The sequence below is a fragment of the Psittacula echo genome, assembly GCF_963264785.1.
Source record: "Psittacula echo genome assembly, chromosome: 17".
Lineage (NCBI taxonomy): Eukaryota > Metazoa > Chordata > Aves > Psittaciformes > Psittacidae > Psittacula > Psittacula echo.
This window is the reverse complement of record NC_137753.1, coordinates 4,293,628-4,315,275: the sequence shown is the minus strand read 5'-3', so window position 1 is coordinate 4,315,275 and position 21,648 is coordinate 4,293,628. Positions and strand designations below refer to the sequence as shown.

At 46.0% G+C, this 21,648-nt stretch overlaps 2 protein-coding genes across 5 annotated transcripts in view; one reads left to right on the top strand and one right to left on the bottom strand.

Annotated features, from left to right (window-relative positions):
- PIK3CD (phosphatidylinositol-4,5-bisphosphate 3-kinase catalytic subunit delta) overlaps positions 1 to 18,468 on the top strand; it is a 28,462-nt gene extending 9,994 nt beyond the window's left edge. The window contains exons 6-24 of one of the 4 annotated variants that reach the window (XM_080631405.1): positions 18 to 197; positions 839 to 988; positions 1,279 to 1,368; positions 2,016 to 2,237; positions 5,161 to 5,257; positions 5,639 to 5,769; positions 6,538 to 6,600; positions 6,816 to 6,983; positions 7,703 to 7,824; positions 7,975 to 8,118; positions 8,723 to 8,822; positions 9,370 to 9,548; positions 9,747 to 9,856; positions 10,461 to 10,539; positions 10,775 to 10,942; positions 11,714 to 11,837; positions 13,127 to 13,272; positions 13,522 to 13,654; positions 14,178 to 18,468. In XM_080631405.1, coding sequence (XP_080487531.1) covers positions 18 to 197; positions 839 to 988; positions 1,279 to 1,368; positions 2,016 to 2,237; positions 5,161 to 5,257; positions 5,639 to 5,769; positions 6,538 to 6,600; positions 6,816 to 6,983; positions 7,703 to 7,824; positions 7,975 to 8,118; positions 8,723 to 8,822; positions 9,370 to 9,548; positions 9,747 to 9,856; positions 10,461 to 10,539; positions 10,775 to 10,942; positions 11,714 to 11,837; positions 13,127 to 13,272; positions 13,522 to 13,654; positions 14,178 to 14,315 — 2,544 coding nt within the window. In that variant the 3' untranslated portion in view covers positions 14,316 to 18,468. Of the gene's footprint in view, positions 1 to 17; positions 198 to 838; positions 989 to 1,278; positions 1,369 to 2,015; positions 2,238 to 5,160; positions 5,258 to 5,638; positions 5,770 to 6,537; positions 6,601 to 6,815; positions 6,984 to 7,702; positions 7,825 to 7,974; positions 8,119 to 8,722; positions 8,823 to 9,369; positions 9,549 to 9,746; positions 9,857 to 10,460; positions 10,540 to 10,774; positions 10,943 to 11,695; positions 11,838 to 13,126; positions 13,273 to 13,521; positions 13,655 to 14,177 lie in introns of those variants that run through there. The other 3 variants (XM_080631404.1, XM_080631407.1, XM_080631406.1) reach the window with 3 other exon arrangements.
- A 2,028-nt stretch (positions 18,469 to 20,496) lies between these two features.
- The window catches only part of CLSTN1 (calsyntenin 1), a gene marked incomplete at its 5' end in the record, with an annotated part of 35,901 nt that continues 34,749 nt past the window's right edge, over positions 20,497 to 21,648 (bottom strand). Inside the window, 1 exon segment of the mRNA XM_080631344.1 lies at positions 20,497 to 21,174. Coding sequence (XP_080487470.1) covers positions 20,980 to 21,174 — 195 coding nt within the window. The 3' untranslated portion in view covers positions 20,497 to 20,979.

The following is a 21,648-nucleotide window of genomic DNA, read 5'->3' as shown; positions in this document are numbered from 1 at the left end:
TGTTGTTGGTACTGCAGGAGAGCTTCACTTTCCAGATCTCCCCAAATGAGTTCCCCATCACATTAATGAGCTATGCTATCAAGAAGCAGGCTACTGTCTTCCGCCATGAGACAGTGGAGAAGCCAGAGGACTACACCCTGCAGGTGAATGGGAAATGTGAATACCTCTATGGAAACTACCCGCTGTACCAGTTCCAGGTGAGCCTTGTGTCTTGCTTTATCAATGAGTCTGTTCCTGTTGCTGGGAGGGTGGATTGAGACCTGGTATCCTCCAACCCAAGGAGGCAGTGCTGTTTACAGGAATGCAGCACAACAATGGCAGGACTTGGATGCGGCTTAGGGCAAGGGATACTTCTAACAGCCTAACAGATCCTTATGCTTTCAGGGGCTAATGATCTAATCCTGTCCCTGGTTACCAAGTGCTGTGTAAATGCATTTATAGACTGTGGTTCTAGAAATGTCTGTTTGCTTGCATGGTGGGCTGGGGTTCTCTTTCTGAAAGCTGGGCAAGGAATGCTGTATCCTGTGTTCCCCTGGCAAGGCAAACTGCTGTTGGGAGTGCTGAATCCTCCTCAGTGTTTTCCCTTAATGCAGCCATTTGAGTCAGTTGATGAAATGCCAGCTATAAAAGGCACTTCATATTCTCAGTTCTGGCAACATGAGTCCAGTGAGTTGCAGGTTTATGAAGCCAAGAGGAGATAAATTAAAACTGATTTTTGGTTATTGCTGTGTCCTTTCCTTACTCCTTCCACCTGCTTTCTGCTCCAGCCAGTTCTGATTTGCTGCCTGCTCTTGCCTGGCTCCGTTTCATCCCTGCTGACTCTGTCCTCTCTTTGCAGTACATTCGCAGCTGCCTGCACCGAGGCCTGACACCCCATCTGACCATGGTACACTGCTCCACTATCATTGCCATGAGAGATGAGCAAACCAACTGTATCACCAGCCCCCCCAAGACTGCTGCCAAGCCCCCCCCGCTCCCCAAGAAAAAGGTAAAAGGGGGCATCCTCAACTCATCCCCTGATGGAGATGCTGATCTTGTGTGGGAACAGCAGCTGGTTCTCCCTGCCCTCCTCAGGACAGGTTCCTAACTAGGGTCTAAGAGCCTTCCACCTCCCTCCACAGCTTCCCTGGGTGTCACAGACCGCATGCTGCCTGCCTGCAATGCAGTGCTCTTTTCTGTTGGAGCAAGGAGCATGTGATGAGAGATGAGGTCTGGTGCTGGCTTGAGAAGTCTTTATTGTACTTATTCCTGATTGGAGGAACCCTTTTCTCTTCCCAGCCAAACTATGGTTCTCTGTGGTCCTTGGAGCAGTCTTTCTACATCCAGCTGGTGCAAGGCAGCAAGGTCAATGCAGATGAGGGGATGAAGGTAGGTACCCGCTCACCTTGGAGTTTTGGTTTTGTGTCCTGGCTTTCCCAGCTGCATCCCTTGTTTGTGTGGTGAGGAAAGCAGGGGCCCACAGCTCGGTCTCACATGATCCTCCCTTACGCTTCATTCAGGCTTTGGGCAGTTTCTAAACTGCAGCACAACAGGAAGGGGAAGGGAAGTTGCGAGCCAGCAGCCCAGCAGTGCGTTCTTAGGAACACTCCCCTGCCAAAATGGGAGTAGCAAACAGAGCTGCTGCCCTGCGGGAGCGCTGCTTGACAGTGGCATGGAGGGGCAGAGAGCAGGGGAGGGGAAACACAGCTCTGAGAGAATGATGGGAGAGGCTCTGACGGGTGAAGTTTAGGCAGAAGGCATGATGCAGTAAAGCGCTGGGATTTGCAGGGTGTCTGCCATGAGGGGAAGTTGGTGAATGAGGAAAAGGGGAAGGGAATGTCTGCCCATAGGGAAAAGAAGGAAACAGGGCAAGAATATCTCACATATGCAGGGCAAGGCTTTATAAAGAAACAGGCAATCAAATAGTTGTTTCTTCTGCCCAGTGCCCCATCGTTTTGCAGCTCTTCTAATCATGTATCTCCAGCAGACAAGTCAAGTCCTGTGGATTCATGGTGTTCTCTTTCTCCTTCCCTCAGCTGGTGGTGCAAGCAGGGCTCTTTCATGGCAATGAGATGCTGTGCAAGACGGTGTCAAGCTCTGAAGTGAACGTGTGCTCGGAGCCTGTGTGGCAGCAGAGGCTGGATTTTGATATCAACATCTGTGACCTTCCCCGTATGGCGCGGCTCTGCTTTGCCCTCTATGCTGTCATTGAGAAGGCAAAGAAGGCACGTTCCACCAAGAAGAAGTCCAAGAAAGCTGTAAGTAAAAGCCAGCATGGGGCTGAGCCAGGTTTGCCAGTGCTGGAGGGCACCATTCTGAACCAAATGCCTTCTGCTTCCAGAATAAGACTTCGTTAATAGAAGGCGTTACACAGTGATTGCCAGTAACTTCTTCAACAGGAACAGGAAACTGAGGAGTGGCTGCTTGTAGGAAGGGTTGGTTAAATGTAATTTCTTGTCCAGAAAGACCATTAAGAAACATACCCAGCATCTGAATGCACATAAAGAGGAATCATTTCTGTTAGTGTCTCTATTGCTGTTCCGCAACTTCCTTGTTTTGTAGTTAGCTTAAACCATCTTCTGTGTTGCATCTTCTTTCTAGTAAGGTCTTTCATCCACATCCCCCATGGAGTAAGTTAACAGTTAAGAAAGGGGAAGAAAATGAGGAATGTAGAAACTGGTTACAGCACAGCTTTTAGGAGAGGTAAAATGAAAGTGCATCTAACCTTGAATTTTCAGGGTTACAGCAGCAAGATGCTGCCAACTGAGGACAGAAAGTGTTAAATCACTTTGGAAGCTCTTGTTTTGAGCTTCTGAACCAGAGATGTAGCGATATTTCTCACTTTCCTCATCTCTCTTCCAAAACTTGTAGTTCATTAATAATTCAGTAACGAAAAGTAGATCTAAGTGTAGCCTGTAATTGAATCACTGGTTTCCCAGTGTTAAGCATGATGCCTTGAAGAGTTTTCTTCATGAGCAATAAATCCATTTGTTCCTCTGCAAAACCAATAATTTTCAGCCACAAAAACACTGTTTCCATGCTTTAAAGAAGGGGGTTAGTCATGCCATCCTTACTAGAGTGCAGAGAAATGAGGCACTGACAAATGCGAACACAGCTTTTCAGTCTCAGTTCTGCTAGCTCCTTTTCTCTGCTGAAGGGTTCACTGAGCTTTGTTGTGCTCACATCAATAGGGTTCTCAGGGTTACAGTGCATTAATGTCTGGGGAGCAACAGGCAACCCACAAGTCCTGCTTGTGTGAACCAATTGCTGGGTTGGAGAGTTCAGACTGGGAAACATTCTGAGGCCAGCACCAGGATCAACCCTTTTACTGTTGTTTTCTCACTTAAGAATAGCAGAGCTCCAGCTCCTGCTGGTGGCTTTTGTTGAGCAGAATATCTGATTCATCCACAGCCTGCGTTTCTGTGGCCACACTGGAACCATTTCCAGGTTTGAAGCAGTCAGAAGGAAATCTTGCTGTTCTGATTGACAAAACACAGCCAGCCTGGTTAGCTAGGTTGTTAAGAGGGTTTTGTTCATGTGGGTTCTGGTACTGGGGGAAGATGGATGAGTTCTGGTGAGCTCTTAATATAAAATCACACTATTTGCTGTGATTTTTCCACATGGGCAGCTGCAGCAATGAGTGAGGTGCCAGATCCCATTTAAAATGGTTGGTGAGAGGAGGTTGCAGTCAGAGCACACCCTGATTTTTGTGTTTGAATAATCTGTGTGCTTGCTTTGCTTACAGAACCCAGGGTTAGTTACATGCACGTTGTTTGTCTGTGTGTGGAGCAGATAGGTGGGACTAAATCATTTACTACCACAACAACAGGCCCGCTTGCAGGCTGGCTGGGATGAGTCAGAGGGTTAATGTCACCCAGAGGGTTGGCTCAGTGTTTCTGTAAGTCATGCAGGAGATATTTCTGTCCTTACAGTGCTGAATCGTTGCTTTGCTGGACTTTATCCACCAGAAATCTTGCCTTGTGTTTTGGCAGGCCCTGTGCTGTGGTTTGGTGTCACTTGCTCTGTGAGGAAAGGTTATTGCTGGTGGTGTTTTGTTTGGCTTTTCCCTGTGATCTAGAGGCTGATTTGTCAAACGGGATTTCACTATCACATCGTCTCAGAGAGAGGCCGCTTGGAAGTGATTAATTCTGTTGCATTAGAGGGAAATGCTGACTTTGCTACCTCCAAGTCCTTTGGTGAACGTTTGGGGCAAGCGCGATACAGAATGTCTCAGTGGAACAAAAGGATGTGTCACTGGGGTTCCCTTCAAATATTCCCCTCTTTGGGGGTGCCTCTCACTACGGTTTTGCCTCACAAGCTCTTTGCAAGCCAGCTTCTGTGCTCAGGTCTGCTTAAGCCTTGGTGTTTTCTGAGCAGCTGAGTGGGTTGCTGGTGTTGCTGAAACTTCTGTGAAGTAAACCGTTATATGAAGTAAACTGTTCCATTTGGAGAACCTGGCTGCAGGAAACCTTAGGTCATTTGTGGAATAGATCTGTCTGCCCTGATGGCAGGGAGACAGGCTCTTCTCAGCCATGTCCTAGTCCCTTGCTGGAGTCTTTGGGTTGTATAGATGGTGTTTATTGCTGTACAGAGTAGCCAAGGCTGTTCTTCCCATTATCAGATGTATCTGGTGTTCCTTGCCTAGTTTTCTGAAGTCATGCTAACACTGTGTTCCCTGCTTCAAAATTAAGGTTATTCTCCCTTCAAACAGTGAAATATATGAAGTATATGCCATAGCTCCTTCAAACATCATGGAGTGTAGAGCTGCAAGGCCTTACAGGCAACTTAGATACTCTTCAGCCTTGCAAAATGAAGTTTTAGACATATTTGAGGGGAGTGTTTGGTGCCATTTAGCACTACACAAAAGGCAAGTATCTGAATCTGATGACCTCTTGTACTCTGATTTTAGGAGAACTTAAAAGGAAAGCAGACAGGCATGGCTGCCTGGGGTGGTCTATTCTTTACAGGAGGTCTTTGGTGAAGGGGGTACCTCTTGAGTGGGAAGTTACCTGCTTGCAGCATTCTGTGTAGCAGCCTGCAGACTTGGAAAAGATCAAGAATATATAACTTCTTATCCCTGGCTGCTGCGAGGCTTCTGCTTTCTTGTTAAGAGCTAACTATTCCCTTCATCCAGCTTTTGCAACTGCAGCACCCAAATGAGCTTATTTCTTTGCTGTGCAGGACTGCCCTATTGCATGGGTGAATGTCATGCTCTTTGACTATAAGGACCAGCTGAAAACAGGGGAGTGCTGCTTGCACATGTGGTCCTCCTTTCCAGGTATGTCAAGAGATAGAGCTACTGTTGTTAATGTCTTTAGCCTCCATCACAAGATCAGGAGATGCCCTGTATCCTGTATTGCTGTCCAGTTGTAGGAGGGCCCATAACAGTTTGCACTAGCAGACCCAGTACAATTGCTGCTCTATATTGTGATGACATCTAGAGCCCGGCCAAGTTGAAGGCCTGGTTTGCTTGGTATTGCATGTATAAGAGGTTGCTCCTGTCCTAAAGATGTCACGCACACTTCACTTGTGAGAGGTCAAGTGAGCTGCTCAGGGCCAGGCAGTGCCCATGACAGAGCTGGGAGCAGTCTGTGCTCTACTTTCTGGACCAGAGCTTCAGAAGATTTGGGTTCATGTGTTTATGCACTTTTCTTTCCAGATGAGAAAGGAGAACTTCTGAACCCCATGGGCACGGTGCAATGCAACCCCAACACGGAAAGTGCAGCAGCCTTGGTCATCTGCTTCCCCAGCGTTGCGTCGCATCCTGTGTATTACCCATCGTTTGAGCAGGTAAGGAACGTGGGGTTTTGGGAGGCACAGAAATTGACCAGCTTTGCTGTGAATTCCTCATCCTAGATGAGCATTTCTTCAAAAACTGCCCTTAACTGAGCTGCCTTTACTGCAGACAGCACTAGGCTCTGGAGGAAGGAAGAGGAATAAAGGGGAAATGAGTGAAAGTAGAGAGCTCCCTCCCTTTCAGCACAGGGTGATGACATGCTGTGTGGTTATGGGGATTTTCCATCTGTCACTGCCGCTGGCCAGACACTTAAAGTGGAAGAAGAAATTGCTTGTTATAGTAAAGGAAGGAGATTTGCAGTGCCAAGGACATAGATGCTCCCCTGTGATGCATGTTCTGGCTCAGATGCTTTAATAGATTTTGCCCATGTGCAGGGTGGCTTGGGCTGTGCTGGCTGCTTGGCAAACACATGCCTGTTCTAGGAATGTGGAACAACTCCTGTTAGCTGGGAGCTCAGTGACCCAGAGCCCCTGTGCACAACCTATATGGGTGTGCAGGTCTGTCCCCTTTGGGAAAAGGACTCATCCCTTCCTCCTCGTTACTACCTGGGAGGGGGGGGGTCTATGGGCAGCGAGGTTACACAGCAGAGCAGAGGGATCCTGCTGAGTACATCACCCACACTTGGGCTGTGAGGTGCAATTCCCTTCTCTGGAGGTGGCAAGTGGCTGATCTCTAATACACCAGAAATGCTTGAAGTGATGGTGAGATAAAAGTACAGAGGAAATGAGGAGCCTGGCTCAGACTCTTTGTTTGTGTCCCAGCTGCTGGAGTTGGGGAGGAATGGAGAGCAACCCCGTGGTGCTGCAGCAGAAGATCCTGAGGAGGTGAGTCTTCTGGCATCAGTTTTTCAGCCATGTGCAGGTTACGTGCAAGTCTGGTTTCATAGATCAAGTTATACATTTCCACCTTACCCCCAACCAGCTTTTTTTTCACCAAACTGGGTCATGCCCCAGTCCTGTTGGGGTCTCTAGGCTGAGCAAGTCCTATGGGTTGAGACTGAGCCCCCATGTAAGCTCTTTCCTATGATTCTCATGAACAGAAGCTGCAACTGAAGGAGATCCTGGAGCGGAGGAGCCACACTGAACTATATGAGCATGAGAAAGACCTGGTGTGGAAGATGAGGTATGATATCCGTGACCAGTACCCACAAGCTTTGGCAAAGCTGCTCATCATCACCAAATGGAACAAGCATGAGGATGTTGCCCAGGTGAGGATGCTGGGCTTGGCAGCCTTTTTGGTCCATCTTTCAGTGTCTGAATTGCTGTGTTGTGTTTGGGAGGCCACCTTAGCAGGGGATGTTTTGCAGTGCCCTGTGCAGGTAGGTTGGGCATCACTGAGAATGAGGAAGATTTTCTGTTCTCAACCACTGTGAACGTGTGCTCAGTGGTACCCAGCTGAGTTGAGGGTTGGCTCTGCTTGACTCTTTGCCATCCCCTCTAGAAACTGGAGGCAAGAAAAGATCTGCTTAATTCAGAGCAGAAATAGGATCTGGATTAGACATTCTTAACTGATAGTGAGAGACCAGCACTGGCTACCTCAGGGGGTCTGTGAATCTCTTCCACTGAGAGCATCAGACACCAGCTGGGGATGGTGTCTGTGCTGCTCATCCCTCCTTGCTTTCACGGGGCCTTCTAAAGATCCCTTTCTAGTCTACATTATTATGCTGCAGAAAAGTGCTTTTTCCCAAAGAGCTTATTCCACCAACGGCTACAGCAAATGTAACCCTGCTGTGGACTTTGATGGCTCTTCCTGTCAGCCTTGCTAGGAACTTTGGAGGGTTTTGACCTGGTGTCTGCAAACTTGCTCTGAGGCATCTATAAATAGTGACCTCCCCTCAAAGGCGCTGCTCTTCCACCAGTAGAATTCTAGATTTCTATCTATTGTCATAAAAACCTTGTTCCTTTTTTGCTGTTTTTCCCCTAACAGATGATATCCCTGCTTCAGACCTGGCCAGAGCTGCCTGTCCTGAATGCCTTGGAGCTGCTGGATTTCAGCTTTCCTGACCGTTATGTTGGTTCCTTTGCTGTCAACTCATTAAAGAAGCTGACGTAAGTGTTATCCACAAGGGATAGGCAGAGCCCTTTCTATTTCTGTGCAGGGCTGCTGAGGGGGACTGTGAACAAGGCTGACAGCCTTGTCTTTACAGTTCTTGCAAGCACACGTGTTGATAAGGCTCTCTTTTTCCTTTCTCTCCACAGAGATCATGATGTGTTCCAATACCTGCTACAGCTTGTCCAGGTGCTCAAGTATGAATCCTACCTAGACTGTGAATTAACCAAGTTCCTGCTGGACAGGGCATTATCCAACCGCAAGATCGGCCACTTCCTCTTCTGGCATCTGAGGTAAAGAGCAAATGATTTAGGCTTTTCCTCAGGAATCAAGTGAAACCAGCATTTACTGGTTTGCTCATGGCTCTGGGAAGCGGGACAGCAGGCAGGGCTGGATGTATAGATGAAAACATACTTATTTAAAGGCTGTTGGCGATCCTTCAGCTATTGTCTTTCCTCAGAGCATTGGTGGGAGTTCCTTGCTGCCATTACCAAAATATATATGTATGTATATATATGTGTGTGTGTGTGTGTATGTATTTGTGTATATATATATATATACACATATGTGTGTGTACAGGTGCCTGTGTGTTGAAGTTTACTGTGGGCATCTGTGGCCACCTGCCAGTTCTGAGCCATATGCTCCAGCCTGTCCTTGAGTAATGCTCTCAAAGGAAGGGTTAGCAATGTGTAGTCATCCAGAACAATGTCTCATCACTTCAGGCAATGGTTTTTCTACTGGGGTGGGTGCATTATTTTCTCTCCCCAGTACACAGAATCTGAACAGCGGCTAACACTGCACCCTTCTCTCCCCCTGCTCTTTGTGCTGGCATGAATGGAAGAATTAGTCGCTCACGGCAGTGAGTCAGAATTGCTCTGCTCTCCTTTCTTTCTCTAGGTCAGAAATGCACGTTCCTGCAGTTGCCCTGAGGTTTGGCCTCATCCTGGAAGCATACTGCAGAGGCAGCACCCACCACATGAAAATCCTGATGAAACAGGTAAAATCTGCTTTTAGCCATGAGGCTGACTTCCCTTTTCCAATTTAATGGTGTCAGCAATACTAAAAAAGCCTTACCTTACAAATGCTATATTGGGTTTGCCATATCCTATTAAGAGCCTGGTGCTCCCCCTCACTCAGCTCTTGGCTGCATGTGTCCCAAACTACACGATGTGTCTAGAATGGTTTGACATGGCACTTTTGCATAACCAGAACTACCCAAAAGCACTGAAGGGCTGGGACTCATCCTACCTTTTCTAGCCAGTGCTAGTCCTTTGGTGCTTGATAATGTCCATTTTCCCTGCTGCAGTCATTGCCTTGCAATGCATTTGTGCCCAGCAGAGTATTAATCAATCCATTATTGATTATGGACTATCAAGCAGATACTACTAAATCTGTCTTGTTGCCATGTGTGAAATTGCCCCAAGTTGAAGAGGAGGCAAGAGACGGACCCAAGGCTTGTATTTCACAGTAGACTTTAATAGTTTTTAAGCTTTGTCCAGGAACTTGCTATTTGTTACCCCTGGTCCTTCCCTCCCTTGTTTCAGGGAGAAGCCCTCAACAAGATGAAGGCTCTGAACGACTTTGTTAAAGCGAGTTCTCTGAAGGCCACCAAGCCTCAAACCAAGGAGATGATGCACGTGTGCATGAAGCAGGAAACTTACCTTGAAGCACTTTCCCACCTCCAGTCCCCCCTGAACCCCAACATTATCCTCGCCGAAGTTTGGTAAGGAGGTTACTGCATCTCTCCATTTGTGCTGCAGGCTTTGTTCAGCAGCAGGGCTGGGCTTCTCATCACCCCAATGTCCCCTTTTCTCATGGAAGGCCCCAGTCCGTGAGCATTTGTTGTTGCATTTGCAGCTTAGATGGCTGCAAGATGTTTAATAGATGGCAGCTCCAGTGGTGATGTTTCTGTTTGCTCTAGTGTGGATCAGTGCACCTTTATGGACTCCAAAATGAAGCCTTTATGGATTGTGTTTAATAATGAAGAGACAGGTGGAGGTGGAGTGGGAATTATCTTCAAGAATGGAGATGGTGAGTCTGTGTTCCTGATAGTCCCAAATAGTTATTGGGGTGAGTGGGCCTAGCTATGGACCATTATGATGTTGTGTAAAGGAGGACCATCAACGTGTTTGAATGTTCTGATGTAAGCTGGAAAGATAAAAACTCTCCTGTATGTTTCATTTGCTGCCCTTCTCTTGAAGATTTTAGCCCAGCTGTAGCTGGTACCTTTGCACAGTAAAAGGAAACCTGATGTGGGATCTGAAAGAGCTACTGCATTGCAAGCTGTGTAGGGCTGGAGTACCTGCTGCTCACTGTTGTGTCCAGACAGATGCTTTCTGAAGTGATATACTGACTATGGGAAGAGCTTTGGCGAAGTGAAGTAGCGTTTACCTGTGTTAATAGAATCATGTCTGAGTTAAGGCATCTAGAATGGTGGCTTTATGCTATTACTGCAGCAATAGACATTGCTGGCTGCTGCTGCTCTTTCATAGCCGTACATAGCAAGTGACAAATGCAGCAAAGACACCTCCAGCAGCCTGCTTCAGGGGCAGAACAAGTGCCACTTGCAGGAGCGCAAGAGGAGGGGCTAACAGGAGGTGCTTATGACCCTTTTATCCCTTGTAATGCTGCACAGATCTTCGACAGGACATGCTGACTCTGCAGATGATCCAGTTGATGGACATCCTGTGGAAGCAGGAGGGCCTGGATCTGAGGTGAGTGATGTGCACACAGTTGTCCTACTGTAATGATATATGTGGTAAGGTCATTTGGTCTACAAACTCTTTTTGTCCGTGATGAGTCTGTTAGTATTCTGGGAGCAGCTAGTCAGGTTTTGTGTGAGGGGCAGAGATGGGGAGTAGGTACGGCAGACAAGGGAAAGCTTATACAAGACAACACAACCCCATTCTGGGCAAGATTTCAGTGGAAGGGTTTCTTTCATCTCTGCAGGATGACCCCTTATGGCTGCCTCTCCACAGGAGACAAGACTGGGCTGATAGAAGTAGTCATGCAGTCAGACACCATCGCCAACATCCAGCTGAACAAGAGCAATATGGTGGCCACGGCAGCCTTCAACAAGGATGCACTGCTGAACTGGCTGAAATCCAAGAACCCGGGGTAGGTGGGCTTACCTTGCACTCAGGGCTGCTTCATTGCTTCCTTCCAGCTTGAGACACTTCCTGCTTTGCTCAGTTTTCTCCTTCAATTGTGCATATTTCCAAGCTGCCCTACAGTATCCAGCTGCTGCACTGCCTGGCACATCAGAAGGCATCATGTATGAGCAGATATGGAGGCAATTGGGTTACTGTTTGCAAGGTTTTTTTGGCCTTTGATAGCTTAAGGTAGAACTGTCCAGAGGCTGATCCAAATCCAAATGTTGATCGTGGCATTGGTCCTGTGGCTTTATCCAGACATGGTCAATGTGGTGGCAGCTGGAAAAGGGGCAGAAGGAGTAATGCCAAAACTGGGAGGTGAAAAAACCAAGCAGCACAAGAGCTGTGTAGCTTGGGGGTTTACTAGAGACAGAAGTAGGCAGTAGCAATACCTCAGTGCTATTCCCAGGTAACAAGGCACCACCAGGAATCATTCTGGAAGCCTCTTTGTCTTTTGGATCTGTAGAGATCTAGAAATGAGTTAACTGAGTTGAAACAAAACCATTTTCTGTTGAGGATTTGGATACAACCTTATCTGGACCCCTCCAATTAGACATTGCTACTGCAGCTTTTGTAAAGCAGGGATGGGAGTTCCACCTCTGGAGAGCCCTATGGAAATTCAAACATGATTCCCCTCTGCAGGTTTGCATGGGGGAAGCTGTAAAGACAGCGTTCCCAGGGGTGAAGCACTGGTGTTCAAAGTACAATTCCTATTCAGCCTTTTTATCCTCTTCAGCGATGCACTGGAACAAGCCATAGAGGAGTTCACCCTGTCCTGCGCTGGGTACTGCGTGGCAACGTACGTGCTGGGGATCGGTGACCGGCACAGTGACAACATCATGATCCGGGAAACGGGACAGGTATGGGGGCTGGATGCTGCTGTGGAAGTACTGGAAGAGGGGCAGGGATGCTACTTAGCAGTGGACAGATAAATCCCAGTGCAATCCTAATGCTAAGGGAATACCTCACCTTCCAGCTGAGAGGCAGACTGGACAAACCTTCTCAGTAGAGGGTAAACACAGCTTTATAGTTTGAATTCCAATTCTGTAAGCATTGCTGCCATCAGCTGCTGCTGCTAACACTCACTCTGAAACGACATTGAGACCTGTATGCAGATGCAGATTCAAGCACTGCACTTTCCAGTCTGAAGACTTACTTGGCTTCAGCTGAGTCACAAATTGCTTGTAGCTGCTAGGTAAGATCCTCAGTTACTTACCTGAGCTGATATATTTATAGCCTGCCTCCTAGGAAAATACTACTTTGTTTTTTAAATGAACGCAAGTGATCAGCATGGCTTCAATTTCACACTGACACCTGCACTGATTACTTCTCTATTCCACAAGAGGAGCCACCAGTTTGGATCTTCTTGTAGTTTGGAAGACAAAGGGCAAAACCAGGAAAAAGGAAACGAAAATGCCTTTGTTAAAAGGACATGTACTAAACTGCATCACTGCTAGTTTGGTAAAGGGGAAAGTCTAAGCCATCTTTCTTGCTTAACTGGGAATTACACAAAGCCTGAAGGACTGCCTCTTCTCCCCATTCGAACATGCTCGGCAGGGCAGTTACAGACTCACTTATTATCCACTTGGGGGAGCTGATGCCCTGCAGTGCTCAGCTTTGGGGTTTGTTACCTGCAGCTTACAGCTGCTCCCCAGAATTGCCTTGATGTGCAGCCTTCTGCAGCAGATCCTCCTTCCTATCACTGCACAGGTGCTGCAATGGCTTCACTCTGCTTGGTATTTAAAAACACGAAAAGAGGGGGAAAAGCCTTACATGAGCAAGTGCTGTTCTGTAGCAAGTTCAGAACTGGACATCTTTTCCAGCATGCTGTGCTGCCCATTTTAGTTCTTATTTTGCTTCTACTCGTGACACACTGAGGCTTTAGAGAACCCAGACATCTCTTCAAATATACCAGGTATTGAAGAAATGAGTAGCTTTTCTGTCCTATCCAACATCTAATTACACTAGAAAATAGCTTGGCAAGTAAATACTGCATCTTTTCCCAAGGGAGCACCATGGGAGAGGTCATTTTTCTGCCTGCTCAAATCCTATGGTACCTTTTGAATACAGTAACTGTGAAGAGATCTCAACCCTGATCGTCTAAAACAGATGCTAATCTGAAAACAGTTGTTTTCTTCCTTACTTTTAGCTGTTCCACATTGATTTTGGTCACTTTTTGGGGAACTTCAAGACTAAATTTGGTATTAACAGAGAACGAGTTCCTTTCATCTTAACCTACGACTTTGTGCATGTCATCCAGCAAGGCAAAACTAACAACAATGAGAAGTTTGAGAGGTAAGTGGTGGCAGTTAAACTTCAGCTTTTAAAGCCCTCAGTTTTCAGAATTTACTTCCACTAGTTCTGTGTACCCCATAGCTGTCTGTACACATGAAAGGACGTAAATTATTTACCCATTAGAGAAGGTGGAAGAGCTTGGCAGCCGTCAGTGCAGACAGCAGGGTTCATGCTAACACATAGTCTTGCTTTATGAAATGGTAGAGCTTACAGTGTTCATGCCTTTCCCTCACCTTCCTTTCTGAACAGGTTCAGGGGTTACTGTGAAAAAGCCTACATGATTCTGAGGCGCCATGGGCTTCTCTTCCTGCACTTGTTTGCACTGATGAAAGCTGCTGGCCTGCCAGAACTCAGCTGCTCTAAGGACATTCAGTATCTAAAGGTAAGAGAAGCAGAGCCCAGGTACAGTTAAAACTGAATACCTGATGCTGTAGCTCAGTGCAGAGTTCAGTGTGAAAGGACATACTCTGAGAAGCAAATGAGCTCCAAAAATGGTGAGTAGACATCCACCATCCCTGTGCAGCGCATCAGAAATGCCAGGTACTGGCGCTGAGGACATGACTTCAGATTCTACAGCACAAAGGCAGCAGGTACCTTGTAGAACCAGCTTGCAGGGAAGGAGGCAGAGCTCTTTGGTTGTGTACCATTTTCTGTTCCCAGCTTGCCTCTTAAAATGATACCATTCTAGCCCTGGCCAGCTGAGACAGGAGCTCTGTACAATGTGCTAAGTGTAGGATGCATGTATTTATTTACCATGTTACTACAGTAACTATTAAAAACAATTAACAGCTACTCATTCCTACACAGTGCTCCTTTCAATGGACTCAGTGAGTAAGCGTTTCAGTAGTTAACTGTTCAGCTGCACTTCCAGTGAGGCCACACTGATTTCTGCCTCTTCCCTTCAGGATTCCCTAGCTCTTGGGAAAACGGATGAGGAGGCACTGAAGCACTTCAGACTAAAGTTTAATGAAGCCCTACGGGAGAGCTGGAAAACCAAAGTGAACTGGCTGGCACACAACGTGTCCAAAAATAACAGACAGTAGAGCAGCAGTGTCAGCCTGCACCCCTACTCCAAGAGAATGTAATCCCTGCACTGAGGCCAGCAATTGCAGGTTTCTAAAGACTGATGGATGTTGAAGATCCCAGACCTGCAACTCCCCAACATCAGCCATTGCTGCATGACTGAAAACATGTTGGACTTTCACCAGCCACATCATCGTGTCTGCTGTAGGTCTTTGGGGAGAAGGGAGAAACACGAGGCAATAAAATCACTGCATACAGTGAAAGGTAGGTAGAGGTACTGTACACTTCAGAACTCATTAAGCTTCAAATACATCTTCTAATGGAAGAGTTCAGGCACTTGTAACATCCTTCCACCATGTTAATGTGTATATTTGTTTCCTAAAAAATTAGCTGAACACTGAGAATCTACTATCCCTGTAGCTCTTATACTATAGCCCCTCTTTTCAGAGGCATTAACGTTCAGTGTACACCAAGGTAGGTCAGCTTAAATCATCCCTGATGCTGACTGGGAGCAATTGATTTCTTCTGCATTGTGACAGTGTAAAAATGTCCATGTTGTTGTATTACCTTCTCTCTGCTACAGAGGCCAAAGTGTTCTGAAACTGAACTGGAACTCACCTATTGCTGTCAAAAAGCTGATGCCACCAGCACAGGCTTATGTTGGCCAAGGGGTTAGGTATTTTTGTTTGCTTTCCTATGTTGAGCCTCAGTTCCAGGGGTTCTGCACTGATTCTGGTTTGAAGCCTGAAAACCTTAAGATTGAATTATCAAATTGGAATGTAGTATTGGTTGCCACATGTACCTCCTATTGGGGTACACTAGAGCTAGTTTGCCATCTGGTTTCCCAGTAATACAGGCATGCAGGCATTGGCCTACACCTCTAGGATCCCTGGGATATAATGCCGTAATTCCAGTGTCAGCTGGGACAGATGCTGCCAAGTTACTTGGCCAGTCTGCCCTCCTGCATCAGGACAGAGGGTGCCAGACAAGTGGGTTTAACACTGAACACTTACAGAAAGTTCCATTGCGACAAACGTTCTCATCTTCTTACAAATGTATTCCCTATTCTTTCCACACTCTTCCTCCTTTCAACCACAGTTCACAACTCCTCTTATTAGACTGTCTCTGGGTTCCGCCAGAGAGCATCCTGTGCTCATCTGTGCTGGTACCTAAATCACGACAGACTGTCTACACCAGCCTCGTCCTGTTCTCACTGCTGCCTCTGTTTCCTTCCCAAGCAGAGTCTGTCCCATCTCCCACAAGGTGCTGTAATCAATCAATCATGTATTTCTAGTCATGTCATGTTTGTCTCCAGCTACTGTCCTCACCTGAGCAGTTCTGAGTGCTGGTGTTACGCAGGGACAGATGAAAGGAGCCACTGCTGCCTCACATGAGTGCAGCGAGGGGCATCAAACAGGCTGCAGCCTATGGGTCATGCTGGAAGATAGGTGGAGTAGCTGATTAGTACCTGCTTCCTTCCACAGTGCCCTGGGGGGCTTCCTTCCCTCTCCCAATTTCCCCAACATCAGGTTCCAATGGAGGTGCTCCATTTCTCTTTTAAGGAATAGTCTCATTTTCAGGGAAAGCTGAAGGCTCTGTTTTATTTGTACTCCCTTAACCAGGTTGAGCAATTTCCTTTTACTCACACAACTGTTTAACTCTTACATAGGGAAAAAAACCTACCAGGCATTTCAGAGCCCATTTCTCAAGTGCCAAGAGGTGCATGTACTGTCCAATGATGGACTGACTACTCCCTCCTGTAAATCTAGCTTCAAGTCTGGCTTAAAATTCCCATAATACCAGCAAGTTTAAGACAGAGACTGAACCGGTCTGGTCCCTGCTCTGGAAGAAATCTGATTTGATGGTATTTCTGCATCCAGCACACAGCTGTAACTCATTTCTGACTTTCAGCTCTTTATAATACTTTAAATTAGGTACCCCTGTACTGTAAAAGACAAGGTCAAGTACCTGAGCTGTGCAGCTGATGGACAGCAAGTGAACACTGCCTTAAAGTAACTTCTACCTTAACTAAAACAAATAGTAGTAATGCTAGATTTGGTCAGTGAATGGAATATGTAACACCTTTAACAAACCCTTCCCTCATTACCTTTACATTCAGGTACCAGCAGATTCCCACAGTGCTATTTAAATCCTGATTTCAATTCCTTATGGTTTTTTTCCATAACAAACTGATGCTATGAAGTCCATTCTGTACTGGTCTGTATATATTAATATAAACCAGGCTGCACCTCAAAGCACCCCTTCCACACTGCTCATTTTAACTCTCTAACCCTTGGAGCTCCTGTTTTTCTACACCTTTCAAATGATGCCATTTGTCACAGGGACGTGGCCAGGACATTTCAACACCCAACAGTATGTACACCCTTCCAAGTGATCTAAGTTACTTACAGTCACATTCTGTAACTGTTCTTAGCATACTGTTTAACAGTAAGTACTGAGGTATGGCTGCAGTAAGTAACTGGGTTTGCTGCACTTGTGTTTCAGACCTCACTTTGTTAGTTAGAACCGAGGTGGCTTCATGTCTCACTGTGACTATGCATTTGAGCCTAACACTAGGAAAACAGCAGCGGGTAAACGTGTACCAACTGTCTGGAGGAAACACAGCATTTACTTAGAAGTACATAGTACAAAACTGAACTGTCAACAAATTATGAGAGGAAACTATCAATCAGATCTACTATTTCTTTGTAGCTGTTTTTAAGTATTATCATTTTCTTTCCCTGTGCCAGATTATACAGGCTCAGAGGGTGCTGGGTGACGTAAGTTGAATTAGGAGGAGGAAGATGCTTCTATCTCTTAAAGACAATCCATTATCAAATGCCAAAGTTTCCATCCATCCAACAGAGAGTCTGGCGCTGTTGTGCACATTCGGCTTTGTAAGAGCCAGATTTGTGGAGATCCGAACTTAACGGAATAGGTAGAAAATAACAATTTGCCACAATTATGGAATCAAGGAAGGTTTGTGGGATCCTCCTGAAATACTAAATAGGAAATGGGAAAAAAACCAAGCCCAAACACTCAGGCTCAACTCAGTATCAACCAGGAGGAGTTCTGATACTAGAAAATACTGCAGCATTTAGAGCTGTTGCCATGCTGAGCAGTGAGAAGAGCACAGCACCTGCCTGAATGAATCACTGCTCCCTCAGCAGGGAGGTGACCTCCTCCTCGTGTTCCCCCCCGGGGGGGTGTGCCCAGACTCTCTGTTCGCAGACTTCTGTCACCACACAACTTTTCTCCATTTTAGAGAATATGTAAGTAAGCATTGCCATTTCCTTCCTTACTAAACGGATTTAGAGAGCAAGTAGCATGCACAAATACCAGGCCCCATGCAAGCTGAGATGCACTGAAACCACAACCACCTCATCAGTGGTTGGTAGATGCTTGTGGAAGGGAAGAAACAATTGCATAAATGTGGCAACCTGAGAGAATTTGCTTTTACAAATGAGCATAAGGCTCCTGCCTGTGGCAGTGCAGCAAGGCAGTCCCAGCCAGCAGGCTCCTTGGTTATGCTTGTTACAGGTGCTGTTTTGGTCCTGTTTCCATCCACCTCAGGCCCTTGCATAGTTCTACAGAGGTACAAAGCAGCAGTGGCTCTTGGCATCTGTCCTTCCAGTTTAGAAGTGCAATAAACCAACATTCTAGCAGTGTAAATGGCAAAACCTGAGCAATTCCAAAGGTGTTTCTCCATCCAGCACAGTTTTACAGAGGGTACTCAGTCTAGGAAATGGACTTACCTGCAAGAAGTGAACACATGGTGAGTTGGCAGGAGGCCCTTCCTCATCCACCACTGGAGCAGCTCCTGCCCGATGCGCTGGTGGCTACGCTGGGTCAGCAGAGAGCCTCTGACTCCAAAGGTACAAAGCAGCAGCTCCCGATAGTTGAATTGTACTGAGGATTGAAACTTCCATCACTTTCCAAACTACAACATTTCACTATAAATAAGTAGCTTCTGGTTTTATAAACCTGCTCCCAAGGACACCCTTTCCAGTTCTATTTATTTAGAGATGGTTCTGTGTTATTTTTGTTAACTCTGTACAAACTGATTGTGCTCATTCTGTTGCCTTTGACAAAAAGAAGTATTTTTTTAAGCCAACCTGTGGTTCTGTCAAAGAGAAAGTTTACACGTTCAGCCTTCAGTTGCTTTAGGTACATGTTTTGTAAGGCAAGAAATAAAAGAGATGATTGATAAATTGTGCACACGTGGCCAAAGTCTTTTCTATGCTTGAGAGCTCAACACAAAACTCTTCTACTGCCACCAGGGAAGCAAATTACCACACGCTTGATGTGACTTGATACAGCTTTGTTCCATTCAGCGAGAAATAAATGCAAACAACCTTTAGAACCAGAAATTTATTGTAGCTTATAGACTTTCCAAACTGACCTGTTACCAATATACACATCTGAAAAGTTATACCCACAGTGGCTACAAACTGCATCAGGACGTTTACAACCTTTCAGCATTACCATTAAGTCATGATCAGTTTTGGTCTAAAATACAGCAGCTACAGCAACAGTATATGGAAGGATAAGTCTTCTACACATTAACACAGGACAACTGTCAGACATAAGTTAAAAGTTTCCCAGGTTACTTCAAACTAGCAGTTATTTACCACGGAAGGAGTCAAAATCATTTCCCCATTTTAGAAATCTAAAATTTTACATTAAAAAAACCCAAACAAAACAAAACCAACCCCCAAACCCAGTAAGCTCCTGGTGTGGGTTCATCCTCCCTGCTTTCCAGGTCCACCTACTATCAGAAAAGGCACTCCGCAGTCAAGCGTTACCCCAGCTAAAAGCCGCCGGTAGATCCCATCACGCAGCGCTAGGTGAGAGCAGGTCTGCTCTGAACATCCAAACTATGGATCTGGATCAATCCGCAGCTTTTATCTCTGAATTACGACCCTCTGTACCCCACCCTTTGGCTTCCTGTTGCTCCTCCAGCACAATGAATGGCCCTGCCTGGCCTGCTGAGAGACACACGGGCTGTGCACCACGGACAAAGGCAGACTACAGACAAGAGCAAGGACTGGAATGTTGCTTACCGTGCTGAGGAGCGAGTGGAGTCCTAGTCCCCTGTCACAAGCAAAACAAGTTACTCTTTTTAATTCACCTCCAAATGTAAAACTCAAATAAGCAGATATTTGTTATTCAAGGCTCTGCGTAAGACCTAATGAAGAAACAAGCCCTGCCTTGCAAAAACCACCCAGCACTCTCCACCATGGGGCCACAACCTCCTTTTCGTACCTTTCAGCTATTTAGAAAAGTCCTTTGCAATTCCAAGTTCGAACTTTGATCAGAAACAACCAAAATCATCTGCACTTGGAATAATATTAACATGATTCCCAAGATTTTCTGGTTGGCTAATTTATGCTATAGTTTTTCACCAGCAGGAAAACACAATTACTAAGTGTAAACAAAGGCTTAACACACCAACAGTCCCAGTTACTGTACAAGGGGCTACAGGGAACGAGCAGGAGTGTGTTTAATCAACTGGTATCAGCTATGGCCCAAAGCAGGCAGCCGAGCAGGCAGCCAGCACACCGAGCTGTGCAGACACAGCCATGGTGCACAGGTCTCATGCTTCCTACCTTCAGGTACCAACATATCCGTAACTAAACAACTAACCTCCCTGCCCACAGTACAAGCAGACCATCTCAGTACTGCAGGCAGCCTCACTATAAGCACAGCTACCACACACTGGCTTTGCCCACCATCCAAGTAGTGTTTTTACCCCAATAACTTAAACACCCTCGTGCTAAGAGTTAACTGGAGAAGAAAGAAAACAAAAACCAAACTGTATTGCACAGGGCAGCTGAACCTCTGCAGAGGGTGCTGAAGCCTTTACAGTTCCTCACCAGCTTCTGTTCCCTCTGCAAAAATAAAGGAGATTAAAGGAAAGAAAAACTAAAGAAAGACCAGAGCGGGGCATGAGCGAACATGGCAGTCAAGGCTGATGACACTGTGTTACTGAAACATCTACACTAGATCACGGTGCCCGTGCTCCTGCTGCAGTAGTACAAGACTTGTAATATTTCATGCTGCATGATTGCTTTACTTGAGCATGTTTGAAACCCCAAATCCCTGTTTTCACTACCACAAATGACATAATTACATAATTCCAAGATATTTACAAAATATTAAAAAGTCTGTTAATCTTCTACATAGTATCCTCATTCTGCCACTTTACACATGCACTAATTTGGGGGAGAGAAAACAAATCAACAGGCTGAACGGAGCAGCTTTACCCTTTGTCGACAAGCAATCTTTGCATCTTTTAGAAAGAGAAAAGAAGGAACAAAGCCAAGTTCGTTTCACTGAGCAAAAAAAAGACAGTTCAGAAATTCATGTGCAATGGCTACAGACCTGTCGAGTCAGCCAGCTGAGATGACATGAAGAGAAAAGTGCAAGGTGGTTCCTCACATAGCGGAAAAACAAATCCAGTCACTGAGGCATGGCTGAAGGAGGAGAGGGGCTAACTACAGCTCTAGGAACAGCATCAGGAACTAGCTGACAGAACACAAACACGGGGATGTGTGGGGCTCGAATCTACTGGCCAGAATGAATTTTGTTTTGTTTAAACACCATGAATCCTTGGTAACAATGGAGTGTGTTACAGTGGAGTCTTCTAGAGCAGAAACATAAAGACAAAGGGAACAGCTAGAATCAGTAACTGAGGGTAGAGTCATCCCATTCCAGCTGTTGCTGTCTATTAACATTCTGTTGGTCCTCCTCCTGCTCTCCCTCTTCCTCCTCGCTGCTTTCAGACTCTGCACTAGTGATATCATCTTCTTCTCCATCTTCACTTTCTTCTTCCTCTTCCTCCTCCTCCTCTTCACTGCTGTGTTGATCCTCATAAGTCTGTTAAGACAGAAATTACTTGTTGATTTAATGGCTAAAATTCTTTCTATTCTGCTGAACTCAGGCACAAGGCATCATATTGAAAAAGAGCTGCTACAGATTCATTACTGGGTTTAGAGTTCAGCAGCAATTAGAGGCAATCAGGACAGAAAAAGGAAGTAGAGCTCTTTAGAATAGCTTTGTAACACTGCTATCAACCCTGTCACACTGAACAAACTAATTCTGAAGTGCAAGCCAGTCGTTCAAATGCTAATGGAAAAGATCTTCCAGCAGGGTCACACAGAGTATTGAGGCTGCACCATCTTGTTCCTGATTCCCTAAATTCAGATACCAACCACAGGAGAAACAAACATCATAAACATGGATGCTTCAAAAGCAAAGCCTTGCAGCTGGAGAAAAGCAGAGCGCGTGGTTAATGCAGTATAATGAACACCAGTGTTGGACACTGGCCTGTAAACCCGATTAGGCATCAGG